Raw genomic sequence first — 26,546 nt, 5'->3', positions numbered from 1 at the left:
CTAAGTTAGCATTTAAGAGCTTGCTTATTTCACTTCAATCACTACAAGAAATACTCAAATTTCCTGCGGATTTTCCTGCAGATTTTAGTTAAATTTCCGCAGGAAACATGTTTCCTGCGGATTTTCCTGCGGTTTCACGTCCCCAGCTAAAACCTTCGTGGGTATATTTTCGGCAGCAAGTTCCGCAGGTAATTCCGCAGGTAAATCCGCAGGAAACTTTCAGCAGGTTAATCCGCAGGAAAATTCCGCAGGTAAATCCGCAGATAATTTCTATCTCAAATTAAAAAAGATATAAACTTTTGAAACATTATAAAAATCTAAAATATTTTTATAATGTGACTGTAATCATAATATAAAAATAAAATGGAGATTCAATTCAACTATATATTTGTGTGCATTGAAACTAAAAAGATTAGTTAATTGAGTGGCAGTCAAAACTCTCTTGAGTCCAGTAATTGCACTCTCCTCGGCCTTCATTCCGACAAATAATTATAAACAAATTTTGGTGTGATGAATTGGAAACATAAACATTTGTATAGATTAGTATGATGTCATAAGATGAGCATTTTAAGAAACATAATAGATTATTAAGCAGTTACCGGAGGAAGGTATGGCCCATATCCCAATCTAGGGTAGTACCACCTAAGAATGTTGGAATCAATCTCCAATGATGAGAAATCAATCCATTGTTCAACCTGAGCCTGAAATGTCGAAACATGATCAAATTAGATATACAATATAGCGAGAGCATGAATAAAAAGAACTAAAAGGGAGGGAGGGTTACATATTCGATGAGAGAAGATCCATAGAGTGTTGTCATCCTTGGATCGAGCAACATAACGAGCAATAGCGTTGCTCTCGAAGACAGGGTCGTGAAGGGTTTCCAAAACGGGAACCTTGCCGAGAGGATTCATTTTGAGGAATTGAGGTGTTTTATTAGAGACACCAAATTCAAAGTTAGGGGTGTACTGGACTTAGACAGAAGCATACTCGGCAGCAATGAGTGCTTTGTAAGCATTTTTGTTTCCTTCACCAGTATGCAGGATCTACAATAACAACACGATGCAACCAATTAGAATGTTATTAGAAAAAGTAGATAGTGAGTGAATCTGGTTGGTTGGACTTACGAGAGCCATGGCTTAGTTGATTGTGAGGTAATTGAGTTTAGACTTTCTTCTATTGCTAAATGAGTAGGAGTCAAAATCACCTAAACAATCATAACCCCATTGAAGTAATACCATTTAACAACTCTCAATCAATTAACACTATCCTCAATACAAACTGATCCAAATCCAACAGATAAACAAACAAATAGCTTAATTCTGAAATTAATAAAAGCAACATAAATCTGTCACCTCGATACGCCAAATAAGAGACTCAGCTTTTGAAGATATCTTGATGCAGAAACCAGTTCTATCTAAAATCATTTTTGATAGGTGTGGCCTGCATACAACAATGGCAGGAGAAACTAAGCATTAAATAAAACATTAATTGACCCTATTTCCTTCAAATAAGCTCAGAGGAACAAGTTTAGTGGCTGTTTTATAGCTTCTATCAGTAAGATTACCTTACTGAAGAACTAGTGGAATACCCGTGCTTCCGCACGGGTACTGGTGTGGGCTGGACCGGTTGCACCATATAAGGTTTATTGTTCGCCACAATGAAAAGGCTTAAAATATCTGAAGGTGTCAGAAATTATCAAAAAGATAATATTGAAGTAGCTTAAACTATATTTGAAAACTATATTTGAATATTATTAGTAGGTTGATTAAAATAATAACTTAATCGATATGCCAAAATCAGTTGTTTGAAAAATAAATTAGTAGTTTCACAAAATATGAGATGAAAAAATAAGTAATGTACATTAAGATAATATCATATTTAACTAATATATTATTATAACAAAAATGCTATTCCTACACCAATTTGTTACACTACACCGTATGTCGGTACGGTACGGGCGTATGTCCGTACCGTACAGACATACTATTCATGTACGGACAGTACTATTCACCGTCCGTACATGAATAGTAAAATATTAAATTAATATTTTTTTTTAAAAAAAATTAATTTTTTTTATGTCTTTTTTAAAAAATATTTGACAATACCTGCGGATTTACCTCCGGATTTGACAATACTTGCGAATTTAATTGCGGATTTACCTACGGATTTGACAATACCTGCGGATTTACCTGCGGATTTATCTACGGATTTCACAGTACCTGCAGATTTACTTGCGGATTTACCTACGAATTTGACAATACATGCGGATTTATTTGCGAATTTACCTACGAATTTAGGTAAATCCGCAGGTAATGTCAAATGTAGATAAATCCGAAAGTAAATCTGCAGGTATTATCAAATATTTTTTTTAAAAACGTAAAAAAAATATTAAAAAATTTTTTAAAAAAAAAATTAAAAAAAAAAAGTTACTATGTACGGACTGTACGGACGGTGAATAGTGTCGTCCGTACATACGGTGTAGGTGTAGTACGGCAGTGTACAAATAGCATAGCTGTATTATAAAATAATGTAGAAATTTGGAATGTTAATTGAATTAAAAGCGATATTTTGGTAACCCAAAAAGGTGGTAAGTAAAGAACGCGAGAATTGGAACGGCAAAAAGTATTCAGATAGATTTGGGCTGGACCGAATATACCAGATAGATTTCATATTTAATTTTAAATCGAGAAGTATTACATGTAAAATTAAAAGCATATATATTTTAATGTTGAAAAGTAAAACTAAATCGTTGTTGAAAGACAATGATTTAAAATATCAATAAAATATGTTTCAACTAATCATATATAACCTGTGCGTTCACACAGATTTTGACCTGATTACCCGTGCATTCACACGGGTACTGGTCTCTTACCCGTGCGCTCACACTGATTTTGGTCTTGTTACCCGTCCGTTCACACGGTGTGTTACCTGTGCGTTCACATGAATTTTGGCCTGATTATTTGTGCGCTCACACCGTACTGGTGTATTACCCACGCGTTTGCACGAAATTAGTATGTCACCTGTGTGCTCACACGGTACTGGTGTGTTACCCGTGCGTTAGCCCAGGTACAGGTATGGTACGTACATTTTTGTTTTCAAAATGCATTAAAAATGTAAATAAGAAAAAAAATTGTTTTACTAAAATAAATTATTATATTTATAAGATATATTTAAAAAAAAAACAAAATTATTTTAATAATGAGTGGAATAATAAAGATATACAAAATTATTTTAATAATGAGTGAAATAATAAAGATATGCAAAAATATTTTAATCAATAATAAATATATATATATATATATATATATATATATATATATATATATCGCTAATTAATATTAAATAAATATAATTATATATTTATTTAATATTGATTAGCGATATATATATATATATATATATATATATATATATATATATATATATATATATATATATATATATATATATATATATATATATATATATATTCAACTTTTTATTTTAAAGCCTAAACCACTAAATGTTGAAATATTTAAATTGATAATCTATGAAAACTATATGATTTTATATAACCATTCTATAATGTAATATATCGGTAAAAATTCAAGAGGTCCTTTAAAATGTATAAGCACCTAAATTATTTTATCAAACATATATTTTGAATTTTTGGGTTATATTTTTATGTAAAGTTTCAGAATATATTTTAACAAATAAGATATGTAAAACAACCTTCTTGTGAGTAGTGTTTTACTTTTAAATTAAAAGACACATAAAGATATGATTCAAATGCATAGTAGAATTATAGTATGTTATCAACAAACTCATTGACTTGACACCCTAAATTCCAAACAAATAAAAAAAACGCAACTATCCTTAATAAAGCAAAAGAAATACAATTCAAGCAACTACCTTCATCTTTTGATGATTGATGAATCAATAATTACTATATATTTGAAAATGAAAACACAAATTAAGTTACATTCTTCTCTATGCATTCAGCAGACTTTATTATTGTAAACTTTGTCCTCAACTCTATCAGAAACTATAGTTTGTTTTGAGGATATTCTTGAGCTGATGTCTTTGATGAATCTTTCAACCCTTTGAATACTCCATTCCCCCAAATGAAACTTCAACCTCGTCTTGAACTGCATCAAAAGCTGGATGGCTAAAAATATTACTCAGCAACAGTGTTCCTCTGAGTGCATTTGTCAAAGGTAAATGACCCTCTGGTGTATCATCATTGAGCTCCCATATAAACTGTGTAGGAAAAGAGCTATAGTTATATTGCTCCATCTCAGTGAAGTTTCTTCATCCAACCAACCTTAATGAAGAAGTTGGCTAAATCCATGCTTTCTACATAGTGCAGTTGTGCTAACTTTTAAATACGTTCTTAAAAATAGCTTATAATCCTGAATTTTACAAAGAACTAAAAAACATTATCATAGTTTCTATAAATATCAGATGATGCCACCTCTGATTAGATTCAGATCCACGGCCATTCTAATGTTCACACTGTAGCAACATGTGGGCACTTACTAAGAGTATTCCATAAAATATAGTCCCAGAAGTAACCTGGAAAATAAATAGTACATGATAATGAATATATATCATTGACACAGGAAGAATCGGAAAATTTTGGGTTTCCTTAAAATATGAATCACCGATATTACAGACACAAAACAAACAAATACCTGCCGTGAAAACTCGACCGGTGCTTCTACAGCTGGATAGATGCTTAACTGCAATGTACACATATAATCAGACATACATTAAAAGGATGATGACTCCTATAGTGGTTAATTTGTGATTACTTCAATAAAATTATATAGATCTTAATTCTGTCTAAAATAAGGGTTTCAGCCAAAAGTGAAAGAGACTCACAAATTTCGAATCAATGGAAATTACAGATACTGATGCCCCGACAACCTTGAATGATACCTGTATGATAAGTATATATCTATATAAGAAAACCAATTTGTCACGGAATCAGGACTTTAACGTGCATTCAACAAATGTAATTTCTACGCGCAAAAAGATAACAACTAATACTCTAAGCATCAAGCAGCTAACACAGGAAAGTAACATATTATAATGACATAATAAACTAATGAAAAATGAAAAAGTAAATAATCAAACAGATTTTGGCTAATAAAGAAATGTAAAAGTTCATAAAATACTAATGGGGAGGCATGTACTTTAGCATAATTGTATGTTAGCAAGCAAAATGGATCCTCTAGATCAACGGGAGGAAGATCCTTGTTCATTTTCTCCATCAAATATTCTCCATTAACCATATTGCTAGCATTTTCTGCCTTGTTATCACTATCCTCGTCAACAATCATTCCAAAGGGTGGCCTAGAGGAAGGAACCACTTGTTTTTTCCATGGTGCAAACTTGACTGTTCATGGGAATGTCATTTCAATACTTTTTCCACTCATTCCCCGTCCACTTGTCACGATTTTCCATTCAACGGAGTGGTCTGAAATTGATATGGTTCCCATGAAAAGAGTGTCATCCAAGGTAATTATCTTCCTCCTATGAAAAGGCATAGTCACAGTACAGAACTCAATTGTTAAAGGAGACTTGTAACCTTCCATTAGACATAACTTGAATAGAAATACACCTTTGTCGACAAAAACCATTGACAACTGATAGAATCCCTTTACAGGAGGTCCAAGAGCATAAGTTGCCTAATAACACATCAACACAAAATTACTTAACGGCAGAGAAAACACCACCCCTTGCTTATCTGGACCTTGGTCTGAAACTTGGGCACAAAGATGGTATAAAGAAACCTCAATATTTGCGGTGTTTAATCCTGTTAAGGGAAATGATACATCTGGCAACCCTTCCAGATCAGCTCTACAGTTAATTTGACCAGAAACTCAATATTCTCTTCTTTCCTTTGAATATATACGACTTCCATGCTAGTTGTTTCTGGTTTGTAGGGGCCAAATCTGAAGCAGAAAAACCATTAGCCTTGATGGTAAAAATATTGGAATAATTAAGGACCAAGGGTGTGCCTGTATATAAAATATACACTGATGGAATAAATTTGCAAGCAACAGGTAATTTCAAGCTTAACTTGTAAAACAACAACAAAAATATGAGATGAGGAATACCATAATAAAAGGTACCAACCAAAGGGCATTGAACTACTGATAAATGTTCTGAGTGCATCTTTGTATAAAGGCCTAGACCCCATTTTTGGAGTATCGACTGTGATAGATCCTTGTCTAGTTGTTCCCATAGGAGAGGAAGAACAAACTTGCGGGGTTAGAGGTTTGGCCCGAGAAGATATGCCCATACTACCAGTTAATGAATCAAACAGTCCACCAACAGAGGGAGCTGCAGCTATGATTACTTCAGGTTCTACTATATCACCGACAATTATGTCACCAATGTTATGGTTCCACTACTTTCAGAATCAACCATCCTGAATAACTTTTTCAAACCACCAATTTCTTCCTCGAACAACCTCTCCGTAATAACCTCGGAATAAGAATGCAAAACATGACACACCATACAAGGAGTTCACATATATACACATAACTATTAAATGAAGAATATATATTCCAACCCAAAAGAAAAAAACATAAGCTTAAAACAAAAACTGAAGAGTTACCATAGAAATTAAGCAAAAGAGAAGGGCACAATAACCAAATCAAAACCTACATGTTCATAAAATCAATCAATTCAAATATTAGTCCGAAATCATCACTATATAACATGATATTATTTCTAATTGGATCATAACTCATACCTCACCAACAACTATTTGAAATCTACTTCATACCGAACACAAAGTGCTACAACTGCTACAATTGCGACAGAGGGAGGAGACCAGAGGACAAAGATGGAGGCACGACAGAAGGAGGATACCAGAGACATCTGTTACTGTATCCTTGTTTTATCAAGGAAAAACCTTAAGATGATTAACATGTAATAAAAGACCATAACTAAGCAAGGTCAGCTTAAATAACCATATGAACCTTAAGCAGAACAACACCCCCGTAAGCTTGGCCAATATTTCTGTAATTTCTCTTCTGAAGTCCAATTTTCAACTGCAGACCTAGTCCATAAATCAAAATTCATAACATGAAAAAAATCATAAGAAACATCATTGAAAAACCAGACCTAGATCTATATGAAAATGGTAAAATCAAATTAAATAGGAGATTTAAACAAACCTGCTCACATCTTTCCTCGATAGCTTTCTTATCTCCAGCACCGTAAGAATGACCGTCTACATTCTTTACCAAAACCAAGAGTTCGCGGACATCAACCAAAGAAGTTAATCAAAACTCGATTGGGAAATAAAATCATACAATAATAAAGCTAAACATCTAACTTTTTGCAAGAACCAGCCATTTACAGATCCAGTTTCCAGTGAACAACTAACTCTCTAAAGAGTGAAAACTCAAAATTCTCCAATCTCCACCATCTTCAAAACTCAAAGCTTCTTAGAAAACTTGAATTCAAAAACCAGACAGATATTTAAGAAGCTCAACACCAGTTAAGCTACCAATGTCCAATTCCTGTGAAAAACAACATTAATTAGTCAAATCAAATACCAATGAGAAGATACAAAATCGCATCTGTATGATTGAGTTCAATAATTTTATTGGCTTCAGTTAGGGCTTCGTTAGCGACGTGTTATAGAATCTTGATTTGTTATGGGAAGAACTTGGACGGTATTATTACGGCTTAGAAAGAAGAGGAAAAAGGAAGCAGGATATGAAGAAGGAAGAAGAAGGAAGAAGGAAACAAATCATCGAGTGAGAGAGAAAGAAAGAGAGAAAGGACGAGAGGGAAAGAAAGAGAAAGAACATGGGAGGGATCTGAGATATGGAAAAATGAGAGAATCGTGGGTGAGTGAGGGACAATTTGTGCATAGATGAAACCGCTTGGGAGGTTGAAGATAGAAGATGGAGAGGTTGAAGATGGATGAAGATGGAAGCTGGCTTTGATTTCAAATCGCCCGTGAGTTGGAGAAAGAGGAAAAAGATTGAGGTAGATAGAAAGAGAATAGCAAAACCTAATGAAAAGACTTTTGAAAAAGAGTTTGAGTATGGCAGAGTGTAAAATTGTGTTTTTCAAGAAACATAGCAATATAAAAGTATTTTTATTATATTCAAAAATCTGAAAAGGTTTTCTTTGGCTTGTTTTGAAATCAGACTCGTGGTATAGAAAAGGAGAGCAAGTAAGGTGTCCATGTGGCAGTTTGAGGAAGCAAAGGGGCATAAATGTACTTTCCAGATCAGTTAACTTTCTTATATTGTAGATGCGATAGTATGGTTTATAATAATGCTATATTTAAATTACACTATAAATAAATAGAAATAGTAACTAAAATTAGAAATAGAAAATAATGAAACTTCTTTCAAGTTTCTCCTTTACTAAATTTGAGTATACTATTAGTGACATGTTCATTTTTTTTCTATCTATTTTTTAAAATTTTATTTATTTTCAACAATCATAATAGCGTTGAGAAGTCTCTATACCCAAGATTTTCCACTTGGGAGTTGAGAAGTCTCTTTGTATTTCTTTTAACAACTTGAATCTTCTTTTATTAAGCCAAAATTATATTTTAAAATAGATTATAAGTGTACTAGGTCTATAACACCCGTTACATCAAAATTGTCTTCATACACAACCCAAAAAACAAGTACCATACATAATAAAGATTTAAACTTGTCAAAAATAGAAAAAGAAGATTTCAAATAGAACCAACAATGATTGATCCAACTGATAAAAAAAATTCAGAAAACTCAAGATTTAGTTAAAAGAGATTAGGGTTATGAACCTGCTACATTGCTGACAAAACCTTTGCTGCATCTCTGCAATGTGTACGGCAGGTGCCTTAGCATGATACTCACACACCTTATGTCTCCGATGGTACTGCTTAGCTTCACTTAGATCAGCATCACAATTCTCCACTTGACAACAAGGTGGAATATTCGACCCTCCACCTTTGGACCTTGTACTCTTACTATACAGATCTGTTACTACCGTCTTCTTTCTACCTTCCTCCTCCTCTTCAAAATCCATTCCATCTTCATCATCCTGTTCCATCTCTTCATGATTGTTCACCACCTCTTTCTGCCTCCAAGTTCTTTTTCCCTCTGAGCTTCTTGTCTCCATGGCTTCAAGGAAGAGATCTAGAAAGAAAGGTTATAGTTTATAACTATGAAGAAAACTCAAACGTTGTAGTACTATTCATATATGAGGAAGAGAACAAGAGCATATAACGATTCTTATATAGAAATAGTAAAACATCACAAGTGTGAATAGTGTGAGGGAATGTATTAGGACCACAAGTGGTAAGGTATGGTATGGTCTCTTCACATTTCTTTGTCGTGAAGTAGCTTATATCTTGTTTGAAAATAAGCTGAAAACAGCTTATGATCATGTAAAATATAAGCTCAAAAGAGTGAATTCAGTTCCAACAGACCCTAATCATGTTACTTACGCAATAAGTAATACTATTACTAACATTCTAGAAACATGATAGCATAATGAGGGTGAAATCATTTGAGAGAAGAAGAAAAAACCTGCTCCTTTAGAATCAGCTCCTTGAATAAGAGTGAGTGGAACCATGAGAGATTGATCAGGTTGAGAAGAAGACACTTGAGCTGAAAAGACATCGTTTTCCAACATATACAGAGGTGAAAAACTCTCAGTCTCAGTCTCAGATCTAATCACTGAGACAACAAAAGAAAACGTTATTATGAGAATCAGCTTCATTATCATTCCTCAGAAGCTTCTTCAACTTCACTCTCTTCTTCAAACTGTGTCAAGTTTTTACTGAAAATGTATATAAAAATAATGAACAGAAAATATTGCGGAGATAACGAAATTTGAGACAATAATGGTCGCCAGTGTTGTTAATATCGGATCGCGGAAAATATCGGATCACCAAAAACCCGATATGAGAAATATCAGATATCGTAACGGGCAAATAGCGGAAACCATAAAGGCGGTTAAAATAAATATTTATATATAAAATAAAACATGAAACACATATAAAAGCTACTAACATAAACAATTATTAAAAAAGTTTTGATGCTTCACCGCCACTTTCCATACTATAACAAATGTATAAAAACAGAGGGTTTAAGGACTTGAATACAGAGAACCCAATGGAATGGAATGAAAAGAAACTAGTTTGAGAAAACTAGAAGAAATGAAACCAAAAAACAAAATTGAGAAGAAAACAGAAAAGATATAAGAATTATCTAGAAGAGATGAATGACCAGGAAGAATGAATGTGAAGAAAGAAAATAGTGAAGAGAAATTTATGGTGATGGACTATGACTCCTATTAGTCCTACATATAATCACACCAATTAATACACCTCTTCACATTCACTTCTATTTTCGAGACTACCAAGATTATTTTAATATTCATACAGCTCTCCACTTTATTACTCCCTCCGTCTCACAATAGGTGTCCTCTTTGCAATTTTGAGACGGAGGGAGTATTACTTTACCTCTTCACATTTTCACTTGATTAGTCTGCACCTCTTCACACTTCACAGCCTACTTACTAATATTACTGGCCACTTCTCCACCTCTTCGTAGCCTACTTTTTCCATCCACCTCTTCACATTCAATATTTCAATTATTTTTTAATATAACTTATTAAAAAAATGATCAGAAAAATATAAATTCTGATATGAACTTCAAAACCGGTATACCGGTATACTAGAAAACGGATGAAATGCGGAGCGTCGCGAAATTGAAACGGAATATCGGATAGGCAAATTCCGATATGAAAAACCGGTATATCGGCGATATAACCGATATTTAACAACACTGATGGTCGCGCAAAACATTCACGGATAATTCCAATGGACTCACCAAATAACAAAGCTGCAAGTACAACCACTGTCAAAGGTTATGAATCAATAATAACCTGCCATATATCCAAGCTAGATAGTAAAAAAAAAAAGCAACAATTCATGCTCTCACTGCCTTAGTAACATCATCTTAACCAAAATATTTTAGCCAGAGAATGCTACATTTAGCATGAAGCAACTGTCACGTTAGGACCACTGGTGGGGCCCACATGCCAACTTTTGCTATGGATTTAAATTCTCTGGTTCTTATTGGTCCAAAAAATATCTTAATAAAATCATAATTTTAATTTGGTATATAGTGTTTAGAAGAAGAGCTAACATAATTTTGGCAAAAAGCTACACTTTTTAATTTCATTTTTTATTAGGGAATTAGGTTATATATCCTAAAAATTATTCTGTTAATGCTACCTGCCACTAATGAAAACCGAATCAAAACTTGTCTAATTCTCATGTTAAGTGTTAATCAACACCTACTTAAATAAGAGAACAAAATAGAACTATTAAAATAATAATAACTCTTTTCACAACTTATATATCAAGATGAAAAAGTACTTCCCTTTTCACTGTTTTGGATAATGTTAAAGCTAAGATTATTATTTTTAGTTCAATCTTCACTAAGCAAAACCAAAATGAATTATGAAGAATTGAAGTAGTAGAGCATTTAATTAACAAGAAGAACAAGTAATTAGAAATGTGATGAAAATGAATTAGATTATTACCCTGTTGAAGACCATGAAACCAAGGTCCAAATCAACACCACCAGCATTAACAGTTTTTGCATGACCTCCCAAGTAATCTTCCTTCTCATAGAGAACCACATTCACTCCAGCTTTGGCCAATACATAAGCTGAAACCAAACCACTAATCCCAGCACCAACCACTGCAACTCTCATTCTTCTCAATAAGAACCAAACACTGCAATAATAAAAAATCTATATAAAGGCACAAATGACACTGCCAGCACCAGTTCCATATGCAAATAAGCACCAGATGTAGTATAACACATGCCATTAATGTGAATCTCACAAGTAATATAAATTGCATACCTTCACCGAAAATACTCATTAATAGAAAGCACATTCTAATAGTTATTATATAGCAACAAATGAAGCATACCTTCATCAAATCCTCTTATCCTTGAGTCGTGCTTCTGCATCAAGCGAAGTGAACTGAAACCGTAGATTTAGCCGTATAAAAGGTAAGGTTTGCTGAGATCCTGCAAAGGCGATGATTGACAGAAAACATATTTTAGGAATTCAGAATTCTATGTTTATTCTAGCTATTTATGATACAGAAACCTTGAAGTTAAATTTTTTCTCTTTCCTTTGTTCTTCATTTGTATTGGTTCTTTCTGTTTTTATTTTTCTATTATTTACTACCTCTTCTGGAAATTAAGGACCTTGCTTGCATAAGCAAATACAAATAGAAACACAAGAACAAAAGCAATATGAGCATGATAAGACAGAGCATCAAACATTTGTGTGATGAACTTCAAGAACTAAAACTTTACTTGATCATAGAAGAAATTATCATCACACTTGCAGAAAGAGATTTTCCCACATCCTCCCAAGCCTCGGCATAGGATGATTTCAGCAAGGAGAGTAGTATAAAGGTCTCATCCATGTCCCACACATAGACATCCAGCCTTGGATCGATCTCGTCACTAGAAGACACTTGTGTTTCCTCTTCAGCTATCCCAGATGTAGCAGCCATTAAGAACTAACCTAACTGCGCCCTGCAGAACAATAACACTAATCATTGTACAATACTACTTTATTTCACAAATTAACCTCAACATATTATCATCATTATCGAGTTTTGTTAAATGCAAATCGCAGATAATAGCAATTTGTTCAAATTTTGCCACGCGAATAGGAAAAACATTCACAACAGAATCTATGGTAACATTCACAACAGAGGAAAATGGCAAGGATATCCCCCAAATAGAAACATGAACAAGAGTCAAGAAATAAAGTCATTCATACCTTCCTATTTGTAAGCGTTTTCCTAACAACTGATTAAAATCCCACAAGTTTACCTACAGCAACAACAAAATCAGTGAAAACCCTACCGAGTTGGATAATAGAAATAGAAATCGAAAACTTCATACCAAAACTAGGAAGATCAAAAGATGAATTTACCTGAGATGAAAGGGGGAAATACAAGCTAGGGTTCGAAGATTCGATCGGTGGTTGCAATTGCGAGAGTTCAGATCGTTGTGAGAAAATTAGAATATAGAGTTAGGGTAATTCCCTGAGTTGAAAGAGGAAATGACGAGATTCATGAGACCTTGCTCAAGAGCGATTCTCTGCGGTTTCGTTTTCCATTTCTCTCAAGATTTTATGAAGTTTCGTTTTCAATTTCTCTCAAGATCGATTTTCTAAGATAGGTATTAGCGAAGGTTGGATTTCAATTTCTTTGAGGTTTCGTTTTAGGTTAGAGTTGAGTTGAAGTATGTGTTTTAGTGTATGATAAGGCTCTTTGGGATTAGTTAATATTGTTTTTATATGTTTTAGTGTTATACATGAAAATGAAAGCATTTATAAAATGAATAATTATCATTAAAGTAATTAGAAGGTTTTGGGTTCAGTTGCTACTTATAAAACATAAACAAGTTATTATTTAAAGTAGATTTATAAATACAAATATGTAATAAAACTGGAGTTAGACACCCACATTTTTTTAAAAAAAATATTTAGACCATTTAAGTTTTGGTCATAAAACATTTTCATATATTTTATTTAAATATTAATTGAATATATTTACACCATTAGAATTTTGGTCATACAATATTTTTTAAATTTTCATACTTTTTATTAAAATACATTCTTGGAAGAAATACATTAAATTTAAAAACTACCTAACACAAAATTTTAAAAAATATCTTTTATCAAATTTAAAAAAATTACTATTATTTTTTGAAAACATTTAAATATATTAAACTTGTTTGAAAAAAACATTTTATTTTAAAATAAAAATATTTTACATTATTTTATAATTTAAAAAATCATAAAACATAATATAAACATAAATCCGCAAAAACTTTTCCTGCGGAATTACCTACGGATTATATTATTTAGTCTGGTTTTGTTCAATAAAAAAATCTGCAGCAAAATCCGCAGAAAAGTTTCCTGCGAAATTACCTGCGGATCTTTTAATGTAGATTGGTTTTTTATTCGAATATATTTTCCGCAGCAAATTCCGCAGGTATACGTGCGGAAATTGTCCGCAGGAAATTCCGCAAGTAAATCGTGTATTTAAAATTTGTACTAGTATTATTAATCATGTTCCTCGAAACCAATCATAGTTTTATTGACTGCCCCTCCTTTATTAATCATTTACTTCCTCCGTTTTTTATTATAAGTTGTTTCTGAAAAATATTTTGTATTTAAATATAAGTCGTTTTACCATTCCAATGAATAATTAATGTTGTTTTTCCTATTATATCCTTAAATATTTATTATTCTCTCTCCTTTCAATTATATAAATTTATCTTCCACATGTCATTAATGAAGGATAATTTTGTAAAAACCTTCATAATTTCTCATTTTCATACAACAATTATTATTTTTCTTAATCTGTGTGAAAAATCTAAAACGACTTATAATAAAAAACGGAGGGAGTAGTTTATAATGATTTGTTTGGGAATCACCCTTTCACTTAGTTCTGGTAGTTTCTTTTTCTTGGGCTTCGGATCCCTATTTATTCGGAAAAAATATTATTATTAATGATTAGGATTAAAATCTTATAACACAAGTTAGATGGAGTAACAAATAGTATTAGTATTGACAAAAAAAAAATTAGATAGCAACATGAACAAAAAAAAAAAAAGTCTAACTTAAATCGTTTTTAAAACATCAATAGATATTCCGTCAAAAAAAAAAAAACATCAATAGATATTTAAATTTGTATCAGCAATCTCTTTTTTTTTTTTTTATACGACAACAACGTTTATACACATATCTATGTTATGTGAATATCTAAAAATCTATGTTTATATTGGTTTATCTCTATTACTAAAAAAAAATAATTAATTATAATTTATCATGTTATTTTAAATTTTTAATAAAATTAAAAAAATTCAAAACTGATATTATTACATTAAGAAATAAATAAATATTTATATTAAAACGTGTCAAAGTTTAGTAGTGATATATTTAATAAAATTGATAAACTAATATGTCTATATACTAATAAAAATAAAAATATATATTATGTCGATATAAGAAGATGGATATTAAAATACATCTATCCGTACTCATACCCGCTTATTTTAGCGGGTAGTTCTCTATATTCATGGTAATATCCATATTACAGATTTTTAACCTTATTTATTCAAAAGTCAAAAAAACGCTTGTTAAGTCGGTTACGAGCCTGACCTAAGAATTTCCGACATAAGAAGTTTTGACTTCTTAAGACAAATTTGGACCTGACTAAGAAAACATTATTAAGTATGTTCTACAACGTCGGACGTAATAAGTCTATCCTTTCCTAAAGCACTGGTGTCATTTGCACCCGACTTAAGAAGTTTATTTCTTAAATCGGATATATTTAACCGACCTAACAAATTGGATTTTTAAATAAAATAAAATTCAGTCTTTGTGCAAACTATCCTTTTAAAAATAAATCATTATATTTTGTCATCAAACTGAATTATTCTTCTACATCAATTATTTCTTCCAATTCATCAATTTATCCTATAAACCAAAGGTTAACCTCAGCCGGATGTGCCTCGTGAGCATCAGGCTATGTGACATCTGATGTCGAGTGGGAGCCAGATGTCTCCTGTCTCAAATACTATAGGTGGTGACGTGCGTCAATGGGAGGACTGAGGCAGGGAGTGAACTGGATAACCTCTTCTACTACGGGAGGAAGATGTAGTAGGTGTAGAAATAGGATGAACCTGGGATATAGACGCATCGGGCACAGCCTGTCCAGATGCATGTGCCTGGGACGCCTGACTCCTTTCTCTACTCACAAAAGCGTGTTGTGCAATCCTGCCATGTCTCAGTCTAGAAGCTCTCTCATAAGCCATTACTCTTGTAGAATAACGAAACAAACGTTAATAATAAGAATTAGGCTCAAAACAAATGAAAAAAAATGCAGAAAGATAAAACGGAGATGCATTTTCAATTTTTGATGAAACGTTGAACAAAATAGGAAATGCTCTCTGGTACTACCTGTAACTTTTTCAGCTTCGTCAATGGCGAAGCTCAACCACTTAAACTTTAAAAAATCGGCCATTGATTGTAAAATTAACATAAGTAAAACGTGCATTATGACTTTTAAGCTTGCAAACACTAAAAAACCTTGAATTTTAGACCCTAAAACAGATATTGTTGGTTAAATTACATATTCTCCAAAAAGCTCAAAACAACTTACAAGTGATGATTTTTCTTGGTTCAATCTAGTTGAACACTGAACTTTGTTTGATGCTTGATGATTCTTGATGAACTTTTTGCCAAATGGGATGATTTTGACACAGTGGGGGTTGAGAGGGTTTGAATGTGTTTTGTGTTTTGAAAATATTTTTGAAATGAGGAAGTGGAAGAGGCAGCGCATGTTTAAGTGCCAACACGAACCAGAAATGTATCTCTGATTCTATCTCGTAAGTGCATTTCCGGTTTGTTTATGCGTGTAAACGATCTTCAGTCTTAAAAATTCATATGAATTTGGGGCGCTTCTAGAAACACATCTCCGATTCCTATCGTAGTTGTATTTCTGGTTAGTTTAAAGTTGTTACATAGGGTCTCGTCAACCAAAACCCAAGTTTTCAAGGTTTTGGTGCGTCCCAGAAATGTATTTCCGATTTCTAGGGACATTTTTGGAAATTCGCGTGGGGTGTAAGAAAAGTATAGAGTGGGTTAAGAAAATTTCATTTTTTTTCTTCATTTAGGCTTCTGTTGTGGGCTTGTTGTAATGTCGACGCACTTGTTGTAATTCATTATCAAGAAATGAAATTTTTTTATGCACCCATATAGGGTGAAAAACACCCATAATATTCCCAAAATACCAATGCAATGAACACAAATTGACAGAAATGGGTTGGAAGAAGAAAAAATAATTGTGTCGGTGTTTTGAAGAGAATGAAAACAAATGGGGGGGTGCGTGTTTGGGTTTTATGAAAAAATGCAAAAATTTCGGATATACATTTTTGAAGAAACTTTTTTAAAAAAAAATTGTGATTTCGGAGATATATATCTGAAATCACCCCTTTAGGTGTCTTCGGATAAGCATATCTGAAATATAAAGATATGTTGAGTTTTTCACACCGGATTGTAGGAAAGTGCATCGGTGTACGAAGAAATTGCCTAAAGAAATTGAGGAGCTTCTTCAACCATTGGCATTGGATATTGGTTGCACCCAGTGGCGGAGCCAGGAATTTTATGTAGCCTGGGCAAAAACTTTACACCATTGATTATTCATCTGTTTTAATTTTCATACCTTATTTTTACTAATTTTGCCCTAATTTTCCCTCTGATTTTGTCTAAAAGTCAACTATTAAATTAGGGGGAGTACAAAAAAAATAGGGGTTGACCCTGGACGCCTGCCCGGACTAACTGGGCCTTGGCTCCGCCCCTGGTTGCACCTGATGTAGTCTTTTCCATTCTTCAAACTTTATATATAAAACTTATCAACTATTTTCTATTAAACATTAGTCCAAATCAATTTTATAATAATCTGCTAACATGGATAGTTAAGTATGAAATCTTTTTAACAATAAGAATTGTATATATGAAGTTTTGCTAATAAATTATTTATTTCATTATTTCATTTCAAAAAAATGTGCTCAATGAGGCTTTAACCTGCAACCAATAATGTCAAAAGTTAGAATTGATGCTTAATTTGATCCAACAAACTATAACACAACATATGATTTTTGATGAAAACCTTCATAATATATTTCTAAACCTATACTATGACCTCCCAAAAAAATATACTCTTGAAAATAATGTTTGTTATTCAATGTTAATTAACGTTAATATTGGTGTATCCTGGACCCGGCCCATAAAAAACCCTAACTCTATAAAAAGCATTAAATCCTAGTCTTGTAAATTTGATCATTATTATTTGCAGAAGCAATGAATAGGTGCAAAAATCTCAACGCTGTGTTACCTGATTCTGTGTTATCGTTGATCTTTTCCAAGTTAACATTGAAAGATTTGGTGAAAACTAGCGCAATATCCAAACATTGGCGTCATGAATTGGGATTCACGATGAAGAATATTAAGGAACTCAATTTTGATGCATATAACATGTTTGATTATAATCAGCTTCAAGAGTTACAAGAACAAGTTCAACTAAGGACTCATTCTCAATTTGCCACAGGAATGGAACAGATAATGTTACACTATCAAGATACTATGATTAATTCTGTTCGAGTAAAATTTCCATTGGGTGATCAACATAGTGATTTCATTGATAGATTGATTTCCCAAGCAGTTGCTAACGGCGTCAAAAGTATTGCATTGTTGTTGTCGCATGAAACTAATGATATTAGTTTTATTTTGGAAATAGAGCCTTATAGATTTTCCTTTAGTCTTTTATCTAACACTGATTCTCTAATGTATCTGCATCTAGAGAATTGCTTCCTAGCAGCACCTAAGGGATTTTCCGGATTGAAGAATTTGAGAACTCTTGTTTTGCATCTCATTGTTGTGGAGAAGAAATTGCTTCAGGGTTTGCTTTTCAACTGCGTTCGTCTCGAAGAGTTCACCCTTGATGACTGTGACTTCAATTCTAGGTTGAAAATCATTAGTCCAACATTAATTCATTTGAAAATTGTTAACTGTCGTGGTCACTTTGAAGGGATGATAGATATCATTGCGTTGAATCTCTCGTCTCTTGAATATTCTTGTAATGGTTATCGAGTACACCAAATCAACTTTCAGGCTCAAATGTTATCGCAGTTTAGCTATAGATGTTGGAAAATTATTGGATTTATTCCGTTAGATAGATTGAAAAATGTGACAACAATTGTGTTGGATGGACTTGAGGAATGTCTCCAATCTTTTGTCATACCGTATTTGTTTAAAGAATGTCTCCAACTTGAGGACGTCACCTTTAAGAACTGCTCTATTACAAATTCAATAGAAATTACCAGTTCAAAGTTGCGTCATTTGAAGATAATTCACTGTTGTTTTGGGAATTTTGCTCCTAATAAGATATCCATTGACGCATTGAATCTCTCATCGTTTGAATTCGTTGGTCACTCAGGGAGTAGATTTTCAGTTGTGGCCCCAATGTTATCTAAGGTTTTTTGGAGTGCAGCTATCAGAGATAATAGTCAAAATGAATTTGGTCCTATCCCAAAATTACATCAGATTGAAAATCTAGCTATACTAATAAACTATTCCCAGGTGAGTCATACAAAATTACATGACTGCATAGGTTTCTTGTAAACGATTAAGTCATCGATTGCTTTAAATTTACTTCAATATTACTCTATGCAGGCAGCAAAATTATCGAAGGTTGTGGGTCAACTTCAAAATCTTAGACAACTGAAGTTATTTATCAACAAATCATATGATTCTAATATGGAATACTTTTTTATTTCTGACATTTTAATGGCTGCTCAGCATCTCCAAAAGTTTTCTGTGACGGTGAATTATTCAACTCTTTATTCTAATACTTTTTAGCTTTTTTGAAAATTTAATAATTAAACTTCTTAACAAGTAGTAATAGTTCTCTAAATAGCTATAACTTCGTGAGAGAATAATATAATCAACACTTTCACTTTAATCCCATGAATTTATAAGTTTAATGTTATCAAACGAAATCTTAATCATTATAAACATTCTCTTATTTCAAGTAAAACAATATCATGGAATTTAAAATTGTGTAATAACATCATGTTTATTATTTTTCTTATTTCAGGTTAGAAGATCACTGATATTTGATAGAAATCCATATCAAAGAAGTAGATATGCAAAAAAAATTCCCAATGATTTGAAATTTGTTGAATTACATGGTTGCGTATGTACAAGAAATGCAGTTGAGTTTGCTAGACATTTGTTGAGGAAAGTGAATTCACTTAAGAAAATCACTTTCAGCTCTAATAACAATTACTATTTAGGTGCTGGAAGTTGGACTAAGGGCATAAATGATGGTTGGTTTGATCGTAACTTTATCCATGAGAGTCTTAAAGATGAAGTAAAAGGAAAATGTCAACTTATAATTTTGTAGTCTTAATATATTTAAAGGGAATTTTGAAAAGTTGTTACAACATTGTAGTGTTATTTTATTAGATGTTCAACTATTGACCTTTTGGTGGACAAACTTGTATTTATTTGCGGCTAGGATTTGAACCCTGAACCAACAGCCTCCTTAACCCAACTAGCAAGTGTCAGCTGAGCTACCCTTACCCATCCCAAATTCAAAGATTAATTAATCAACTAAGAATTCATTTCTTTGGACGTCTGATGCACCTAATGTACTTTCAATTTCATAAGATGATTAATCAAATCCTCATTATCCATTCCAGTGAATGGATTTTGATACAAGTGTTACAAGATGTCAGTGTTCATATGGTGTTGTGGACTATTGGCGTGTTCATCCACAAATTTAGGTAAGTTTTTTAAAATTTCGAAATATGTTAAGGCTGCTGCTACACTATCTTTCTTTAGTAAAGGGGACTAATTTTGATTTGATTATTGCCGGTGTCAATATATCGGTGTCGTGTCTGGTGTCAACGAGTCACTGTCGTGTTCTGGTTTCATAAATTTATATCAATTATTTTTCGCGCGTGATAATATTGCTGCTCCTTCACCAACACCTACTATTTCGCCCTATCCGTAAAACTAATCATTCAAAGTTTTCTTGCCTAATAATACTAAATTTGTAAGTCATTTGTTGTGGAAACAATATTCTTTCAGTTATGTTCCATGTGAACTACTCAGTTAGACATGATTTCTTTTTATAATTTGAAGTTTGAACTTGTTTTATGATTAATACCATAATTAGACAGATTAAACAAACATTTTGGATTAGTTCTGAGTTCACTTTCCAGAAACATGGTTATATAACCTTTATCAATTTCTGTGGGTGGACAAATAGTTCTTTATTTTTCTGGACAAAAGCAATTCCAAAAGAAACGATATATGAAAGTTATTTGGCCTTGAAGTGTACAAGTTTTCTGGACAAATAATGCATTGGAGTTTTTATATAAAAAAACCTTGGAGTTGCAATGGAAATGGAAATTATTCCGCATTGAACATGGATATATAATAGGCTTCTCCCTAGCCGGAGCAGACATACATATAAATTTCAAAAAGGTTTTAGGATCTACACGGTATCTGATATCAATTGAAAGACAATATGAATGCTGGAAGAAAGCTTGTACACTTGAATATTCACATTGTCGGTATCATTATCTTGATTTTGAAGCCTTGGGGATCCAAATAGGAACTCTTGGTTTAGATCCAACAATGTCTCAGGTCTATGTGATAATAACAGTCCCTTCTTTCAGTTTGGAATTTTTGCCGATGCTTTGACTTTGGAAATAACTAGCTCAAAATTCTTAAACAAATACTATTATTGTCTATGGTGGGGATTGAGGAATATAAGGTAACTCAAATTTTGGATGTAAATGTTTGATGATTCATTATGTAAAAGATGAAGAGAACACATGATATGCAAGCTTAATTAGTTACTTGCCACCTAAGCAACAACCGTTATAATAGATTTTTTGCTGTTATTAGTTACTTAGTTGGTTGGCATGTTATATAAACTACTTCTCCACTTTGTATTGATCAGATTTTCTCCTATCTTCCATTCCGCTCCATCCATTATTTACAAATCTAAACAATGGAATCTAATTAAATATGTATTTCTTTTTTTAGAGATTAATTTGGACTCTCTACATTTTGTGAGAGATTAAATTGAATCTTCACTCATGAAATAATTATTTTATTGACTCTTACCATTACCATATGTATCATGTGTATTGTTTGTTACCTCTCTCATCAATAAAGTAAAAAATATAAAAAGGAAATAAATGGAATAGTTATTATTAAATGGAATGACTCAGCAAAGAATTAAAATGGAAATGAGGAAAAAGGTTACAAAAAAATGTTGTTTAATTAGTATTAATTTGGTTTAGAATGTAATTATGCAGGTAATTAGTTTTCTTATATTCTCTAGTAGAAAAAGAGTGTTTCTGAATGTGGTTTCTTCAATCATTGACAATAACAAACTTGATTTTATATTTGAAATCAAATCTAGACTCTTTCCTTATACAGATCAACCGCAGTCTGGTTTGTATTTCACAGAAGGATTCAAGTGAAATGTAGCTTGTAGTAAATATCAAGGATTCACTAGCTTTTGGAGCTCTTCAATGAATACATTACTAAATAGCCTTTTTTTTTTGTTACAACTAAATAGCATTTTCTATTTATTAGCAGCAACACACTAAAAATATTTGTAAGGACTTTCAAAATTGCCCTTGGTGAGAAAGAAAAAACAAAATGGTTTTACAAAAGATGCAGTGTTATCTCTGAAACTGATGCTATTTTTGTTCAAGGTAAATAATATTCTCTACCTCAGTTGTTCTAACTTCTAATGTCCCTAATGTATGAATCTACCAATAATCTCCACAAGTACATTTTCCATCCTCAAATCGATGAAACCGATTATTATCCCTCACAACGATGACCCTTCCAGTGCATTTACTAATAAACTTGATAGCAGTGTGACAATCACCACAAACTCGCAAATTCTTCATCACTCTAATTGCTTGTCCTTGAGGAAAAGTAATAAGTCCAAATGCAATAGCTAATCTCTCACTATGATACCTAATAGTTCTGTTCTTCTCCTCACCACCCACTTCTTTTAACACAAAAGATGTATCAGCAACATAACCAGCTTTATCCATTTCTTCTCCCAACTCCTCTAACTTCTGATAAATTTCCAATGTCTTTGCATGGGATCTATCCCCAGCGGCAAATGTATGAACTCTATTCCCTTCCTCAACCCAACTCAACCCAGTTTCCTTCTTTATTCCACAGTCTCTCATCGTCTTCCTCGCTTTCGCCGCTTCCTCCCATCTACCAGCAGCAGCATAAGCATTCGAAAGCATAACATGAAGTCCAGAACTCACATAACCCGTCTCAGAAACCCTATCCGCAACATAAGATGCCAGTTCAGGATTCCCATGTATTCTACATCCAGTTAACAAAGCTCCCCAAACAGATTCAGTAGGTTCCATAGGCATTTCCTCAATTATCTTAACTGCATCGTCTAACTTACCAGCACGACCAAGCAAATCAACCATGGTTGAGTAATGTTGTGTCCCAGGTTCAATACCATAATCCTTCATCAACTCAAAGTAATACTTACCCTTTTCTACCAATCCTGCATGGCTGCATGCATAAAGCACACACAAAAATGTAATAAAATTAGCCTTCACCCCACCAACACTCTTCATCTTATCAAACAACTCAAACGTTTTATTGGTGTGTGCATGCTGAGCACAAGCAATCAACATAGCATTCCACATACCAAGGTTCCTAACAGTAACCTCCTCAAAAACATCATAAGCTTCTTCAACAACCCCACATTTAGAATACAGAGAAATCAAAGAACTCGCCACAAAACAAGATGAATCAAAACTCGTCTTGAAACTCAATCCATGTATCAGCTTTCCCATCTGAAGCAAAGTAGAACCACCACAAACCCGTAAAACACTCGACAACGTAAAATCATTAACACCATCGTCTTCTTCAACAAGAAACTGTTTAAAAAGCCTCAAAGCTTCATCATCCTCCCCCAATTGAACATACCCATAAATCAACCCACTCCAAGAAACAACATTTCTATTCGGCATTTCATCAAACACCTTACGCGCAAAACCAATATCTCCACATTTAGCATACATATCAATAATAGAACTCCCCACAAAAAGATCAACATGATAAGCAGTTTTAAAAGCAAAACAATGCAGCGATCCAGCAACGGGCAACGACGATATAATGGCACACGATTTCATGGCGCTAGGGAAAATATGGTCGTCCGGACGTAAACCATGACGGAGCATTCGGCGGAAGAATTCGAGAGAAACCAAAGGCAGCTCGTTTTGAGCAAATGAAGAGATTATTGAACTCCATGTGGTGGCGGATTTCTGAGGGGAATCGTTGAAGATTTGAAGAGAGGAATAAGGAAGATGGATTTTGGAGTAGAAATTGATGAGATGATGAGAGAGAAGAGGAATCGTTTGTAAACCTAATTTGATAATATGAGCATGAAGTTGAAGACCTTTGGGGAGTGAGCGAGAGTATGTTAGAGACAGAAGAGTGTTGCATATGTTTCTATACAAAGGTTGTAGAGAATCAACCATGAGTTTGTTGGATTTGACACCAACGTTAGTTTGTTCCGAAAACAACGTCTTAACTTTTGTTATTCAATGTTAATTAATGTTATAATTGGTGTATACTGGACCCGGCCCATAAAAAAACCCTAACTCTATAAATACCCTATTTCTATATTGATATCCCAATTCTTGTGTATGCAGAAGCAATGAAGAGGTGCAAAATTCTCAACACTGAGTTACCTGATTCTGTGTTATCGTTGATCTTTTCCAAGTTAACATTGAAGGATTTGGTGAAAACTAGCGCATTGTCGAAACATTGGCGTCATGAATTGGGATTCATGATGAAGAATATTAAGGATCTCAATTTTGATGCATATAACATGTTTGATTATAATCCACTTCAGAATTTACCACAATACCTTCCACTAAGGGATGATCAATCTCGATTTGCTACAGGATTGGATCAATTAATGTTACACTATCATGGTGCTATGATTAATTCCGTTCGAGTAAAATTTCCATTGGGTGATCAACATCGTAATGTCATTGATAGATTGATTTCCCAAGGAGTTACAAAAGGTGTCAAGCGTATTGAACTGTTGTTTTCGCATGAGACTAACGATATTGGTTTTCTTGTGGAAATAGAGCCTTATAGGTTTTCCTTTACTCTCTTATCTAACAATACTGATTCTCTAATGTATCTGCATTTAGAGAATTGCTTCCTAGTAGCACCTAGGGGATTCTCCGGATTGAAGAATTTGAGAACTCTTGTGTTGCATTTCATTGTTGTGGAGAAGAAACTGCTTCAGGGTCTGCTTTCCAACTGCGTTAGTCTTGAAGACTTCACCCTTGATGACTGCGAGTTCAATTCTAGGTTGAAAATTGTTAGTCCAACATTGTCTCATTTGAAAATTGTTAATTGTCGCGGTAACTTTGAAGGGGAGATATATATTGTTGCATCGAATCTCTCGTCCCTTAATTATTCTTGTAATGGTTATAGAGTACACCCTATCGACTTTCAGACTCAAATGTTATCGGAGTTTAGCTATAGGTGTAGGCAAATTATTGAATTTATTTCGTTGGATAGATTGAAAAATGTGACAAAAATTGTGTTGGATGGAATTGATGAATGTCTCCAATCTTTTGTTATTCCGTATTTGTTTAAAGGAAGTCTCCAACTTGAGGACGTTACCTTTAAGAGTTGCTCGATCAAAAAATCAATGGAAATTACTAGTACAAAATTGCATCATTTGAAAATAATTCATTGCTGCTTTGGGGATTTCAATCCTTATAAGATATCCATTGATGCATTGAACCTCTCAACGTTTGAATTCATTGGTCTCACGGGGAGTAAATTTTCAGTTGTGGCACCAAAGTTATTGAAGGTTTTTTGGAGTGCAGCTATAAGATATCGAAATCAATTTGGTCCAATCCCAAAATTACATCAGATTGAAAATCTAGCTATACTCGTTAACTATTCACAAGTGAGTTATTGAACATGATAGGATTGCATAGGTTTTTTGAAAATGATTGACTCGATGATTGCTTTTGATTTACTTCAATTTTATTGGTGTATGCAGATAGCAAAATTAACGAATGTCTTCGGTCAACTTCAAAATCTCCGACAATTGGAGTTATGTATCAACCAACCATATGATTCTAATATGGAATACTTTTCTATTTTTGACATTTTAATGGCTGCTCAGCGTCTTCAAAAATTTTCTTTAACGGTGAGTTATTCAACTTTTTATTATGATATTTTTTAGCTTTTTTGAAAATTTAATAATTAAACTTCTTAGGGTATGTTTGGTTCAAGGATTCGAAAGAGATTCCCAGGAATAAGTTATCCGGGAATAAAAATAAGGAAGTTTGATTACCGGGTATGTTTAAGAAAATGTGTTTGGCATATCATTTGATATTCTTAAGAAAATTAGTAGTTATATTTTTTAGGGTTTAATATACTTCACCCCCTGCCAATATAGCGAGTTTCGGTTTGGCCCCCTTGAGTGTTTTTTTTACCAAACGCCTCTTATAAAACCCAAAACCTAGATTTACCAAACCCTTTTAGCTGACTGGGCTTTGACTTGCTGGATGATGTGGCAAAAGGGTTATATAAATAATTAATTGAAGGCAAAATTATACTCAGGGTCCTTTAAGTTATTTTATTGTAACAAGTTGGTCCTTTATATTTTTTTTGCTATAAGTTAGTCCTTTATGTTAACTAATGTATGCATCGTTGACCTTTTTTCTGTTTTATTAATTTTATTTTATTTTGTTTTTAACTTTTAAAATTCATATTAAACTCATTGTTGGTCCAAAAATTATGGAAAAATTCCTAAAAATATTTCTTCTCATTTTACACTTTGTGTAATTTTCTGAGAATTTTATTTTCTG

General features: G+C 33.0%; 3 protein-coding genes, 1 long non-coding RNA gene and 2 pseudogenes across 7 annotated transcripts; 2 read left to right on the top strand and 4 right to left on the bottom strand.

Annotated features, from left to right (window-relative positions):
* Positions 1 to 398: 398 nt before the first annotated feature.
* LOC131610368 (elongation factor 1-gamma 3-like) lies at positions 399 to 1,480 on the bottom strand (annotated as a pseudogene).
* Positions 1,481 to 3,669: 2,189 nt separating this feature from the next.
* LOC131614919 (AP-5 complex subunit mu-like) lies at positions 3,670 to 9,129 on the bottom strand (annotated as a pseudogene).
* Positions 9,130 to 9,581: 452 nt separating this feature from the next.
* On the bottom strand, positions 9,582 to 13,338 carry LOC131610369 (uncharacterized). Of its 4 annotated transcripts, XR_009286469.1 has the most exons (7): positions 12,988 to 13,338; positions 12,832 to 12,884; positions 12,357 to 12,581; positions 11,963 to 12,062; positions 11,566 to 11,761; positions 10,848 to 10,902; positions 9,582 to 9,792 (listed from the first exon to the last, which is right to left on the bottom strand). It is a non-coding gene; the product is annotated as an uncharacterized LOC131610369 (long non-coding RNA). The 4 variants fall into 4 exon arrangements; XR_009286468.1 differs by having other exon boundaries at positions 9,582 to 10,902; positions 12,988 to 13,337; XR_009286467.1 differs by lacking the exon at positions 10,848 to 10,902 and having other exon boundaries at positions 12,988 to 13,337.
* A 4,590-nt stretch (positions 13,339 to 17,928) lies between these two features.
* LOC131614918 (uncharacterized) lies at positions 17,929 to 20,032 on the top strand. Its single transcript, XM_058886451.1, has 3 exons — positions 17,929 to 19,206; positions 19,300 to 19,449; positions 19,724 to 20,032. The coding sequence occupies exons 1-3, from the start codon at positions 17,929 to 17,931 to the stop codon at positions 20,030 to 20,032; spliced, it is 1,737 nt and encodes a 578-aa protein (XP_058742434.1).
* A 1,936-nt stretch (positions 20,033 to 21,968) lies between these two features.
* On the bottom strand, positions 21,969 to 24,271 carry LOC131612654 (putative pentatricopeptide repeat-containing protein At5g52630). Its single transcript, XM_058884417.1, has one exon. It carries the CDS (start codon positions 24,177 to 24,179, stop codon positions 22,425 to 22,427), a length of 1,755 nt encoding a protein of 584 aa, XP_058740400.1. The 5' UTR covers positions 24,180 to 24,271; the 3' UTR covers positions 21,969 to 22,424.
* An 87-nt stretch (positions 24,272 to 24,358) lies between these two features.
* Positions 24,359 to 26,025, top strand: LOC131614917 (putative F-box/LRR-repeat protein At3g44810). Its single transcript, XM_058886450.1, has 3 exons — positions 24,359 to 25,636; positions 25,733 to 25,882; positions 25,969 to 26,025. Exons 1-3 carry the CDS (start codon positions 24,359 to 24,361, stop codon positions 26,023 to 26,025), a joined length of 1,485 nt encoding a protein of 494 aa, XP_058742433.1.
* The last annotated feature ends 521 nt before the right edge of the window (positions 26,026 to 26,546 follow it).

This window comes from Vicia villosa, linkage group LG6, assembly GCF_029867415.1.
Source record: "Vicia villosa cultivar HV-30 ecotype Madison, WI linkage group LG6, Vvil1.0, whole genome shotgun sequence".
Classification (NCBI taxonomy): domain Eukaryota; kingdom Viridiplantae; phylum Streptophyta; class Magnoliopsida; order Fabales; family Fabaceae; genus Vicia; species Vicia villosa.
This window is presented reverse-complemented; position numbering and strand designations above follow the sequence as displayed.

Excerpts from the sequence above, each read along its gene's own strand:
- LOC131614918 (XM_058886451.1), top strand. The coding sequence starts at position 17,929 with ATGAATAGGTGCAAAAATCTCAACGCTGTGTTACCTGATTCTGTGTTA. Across the intron at positions 19,207-19,299 it reads TACTAATAAACTATTCCCAG|GCAGCAAAATTATCGAAGGT; the intron begins GTGAGTCATACA and ends TACTCTATGCAG. Across the intron at positions 19,450-19,723 it reads TCCAAAAGTTTTCTGTGACG|GTTAGAAGATCACTGATATT; the intron begins GTGAATTATTCA and ends TTCTTATTTCAG.
- LOC131612654 (XM_058884417.1), bottom strand. The coding sequence starts at position 24,179 with ATGGTTGATTCTCTACAACCTTTGTATAGAAACATATGCAACACTCTT.
- LOC131614917 (XM_058886450.1), top strand. The coding sequence starts at position 24,359 with ATGAAGAGGTGCAAAATTCTCAACACTGAGTTACCTGATTCTGTGTTA. Across the intron at positions 25,637-25,732 it reads TACTCGTTAACTATTCACAA|ATAGCAAAATTAACGAATGT; the intron begins GTGAGTTATTGA and ends TGGTGTATGCAG. Across the intron at positions 25,883-25,968 it reads TTCAAAAATTTTCTTTAACG|GATTCGAAAGAGATTCCCAG; the intron begins GTGAGTTATTCA and ends GTTTGGTTCAAG.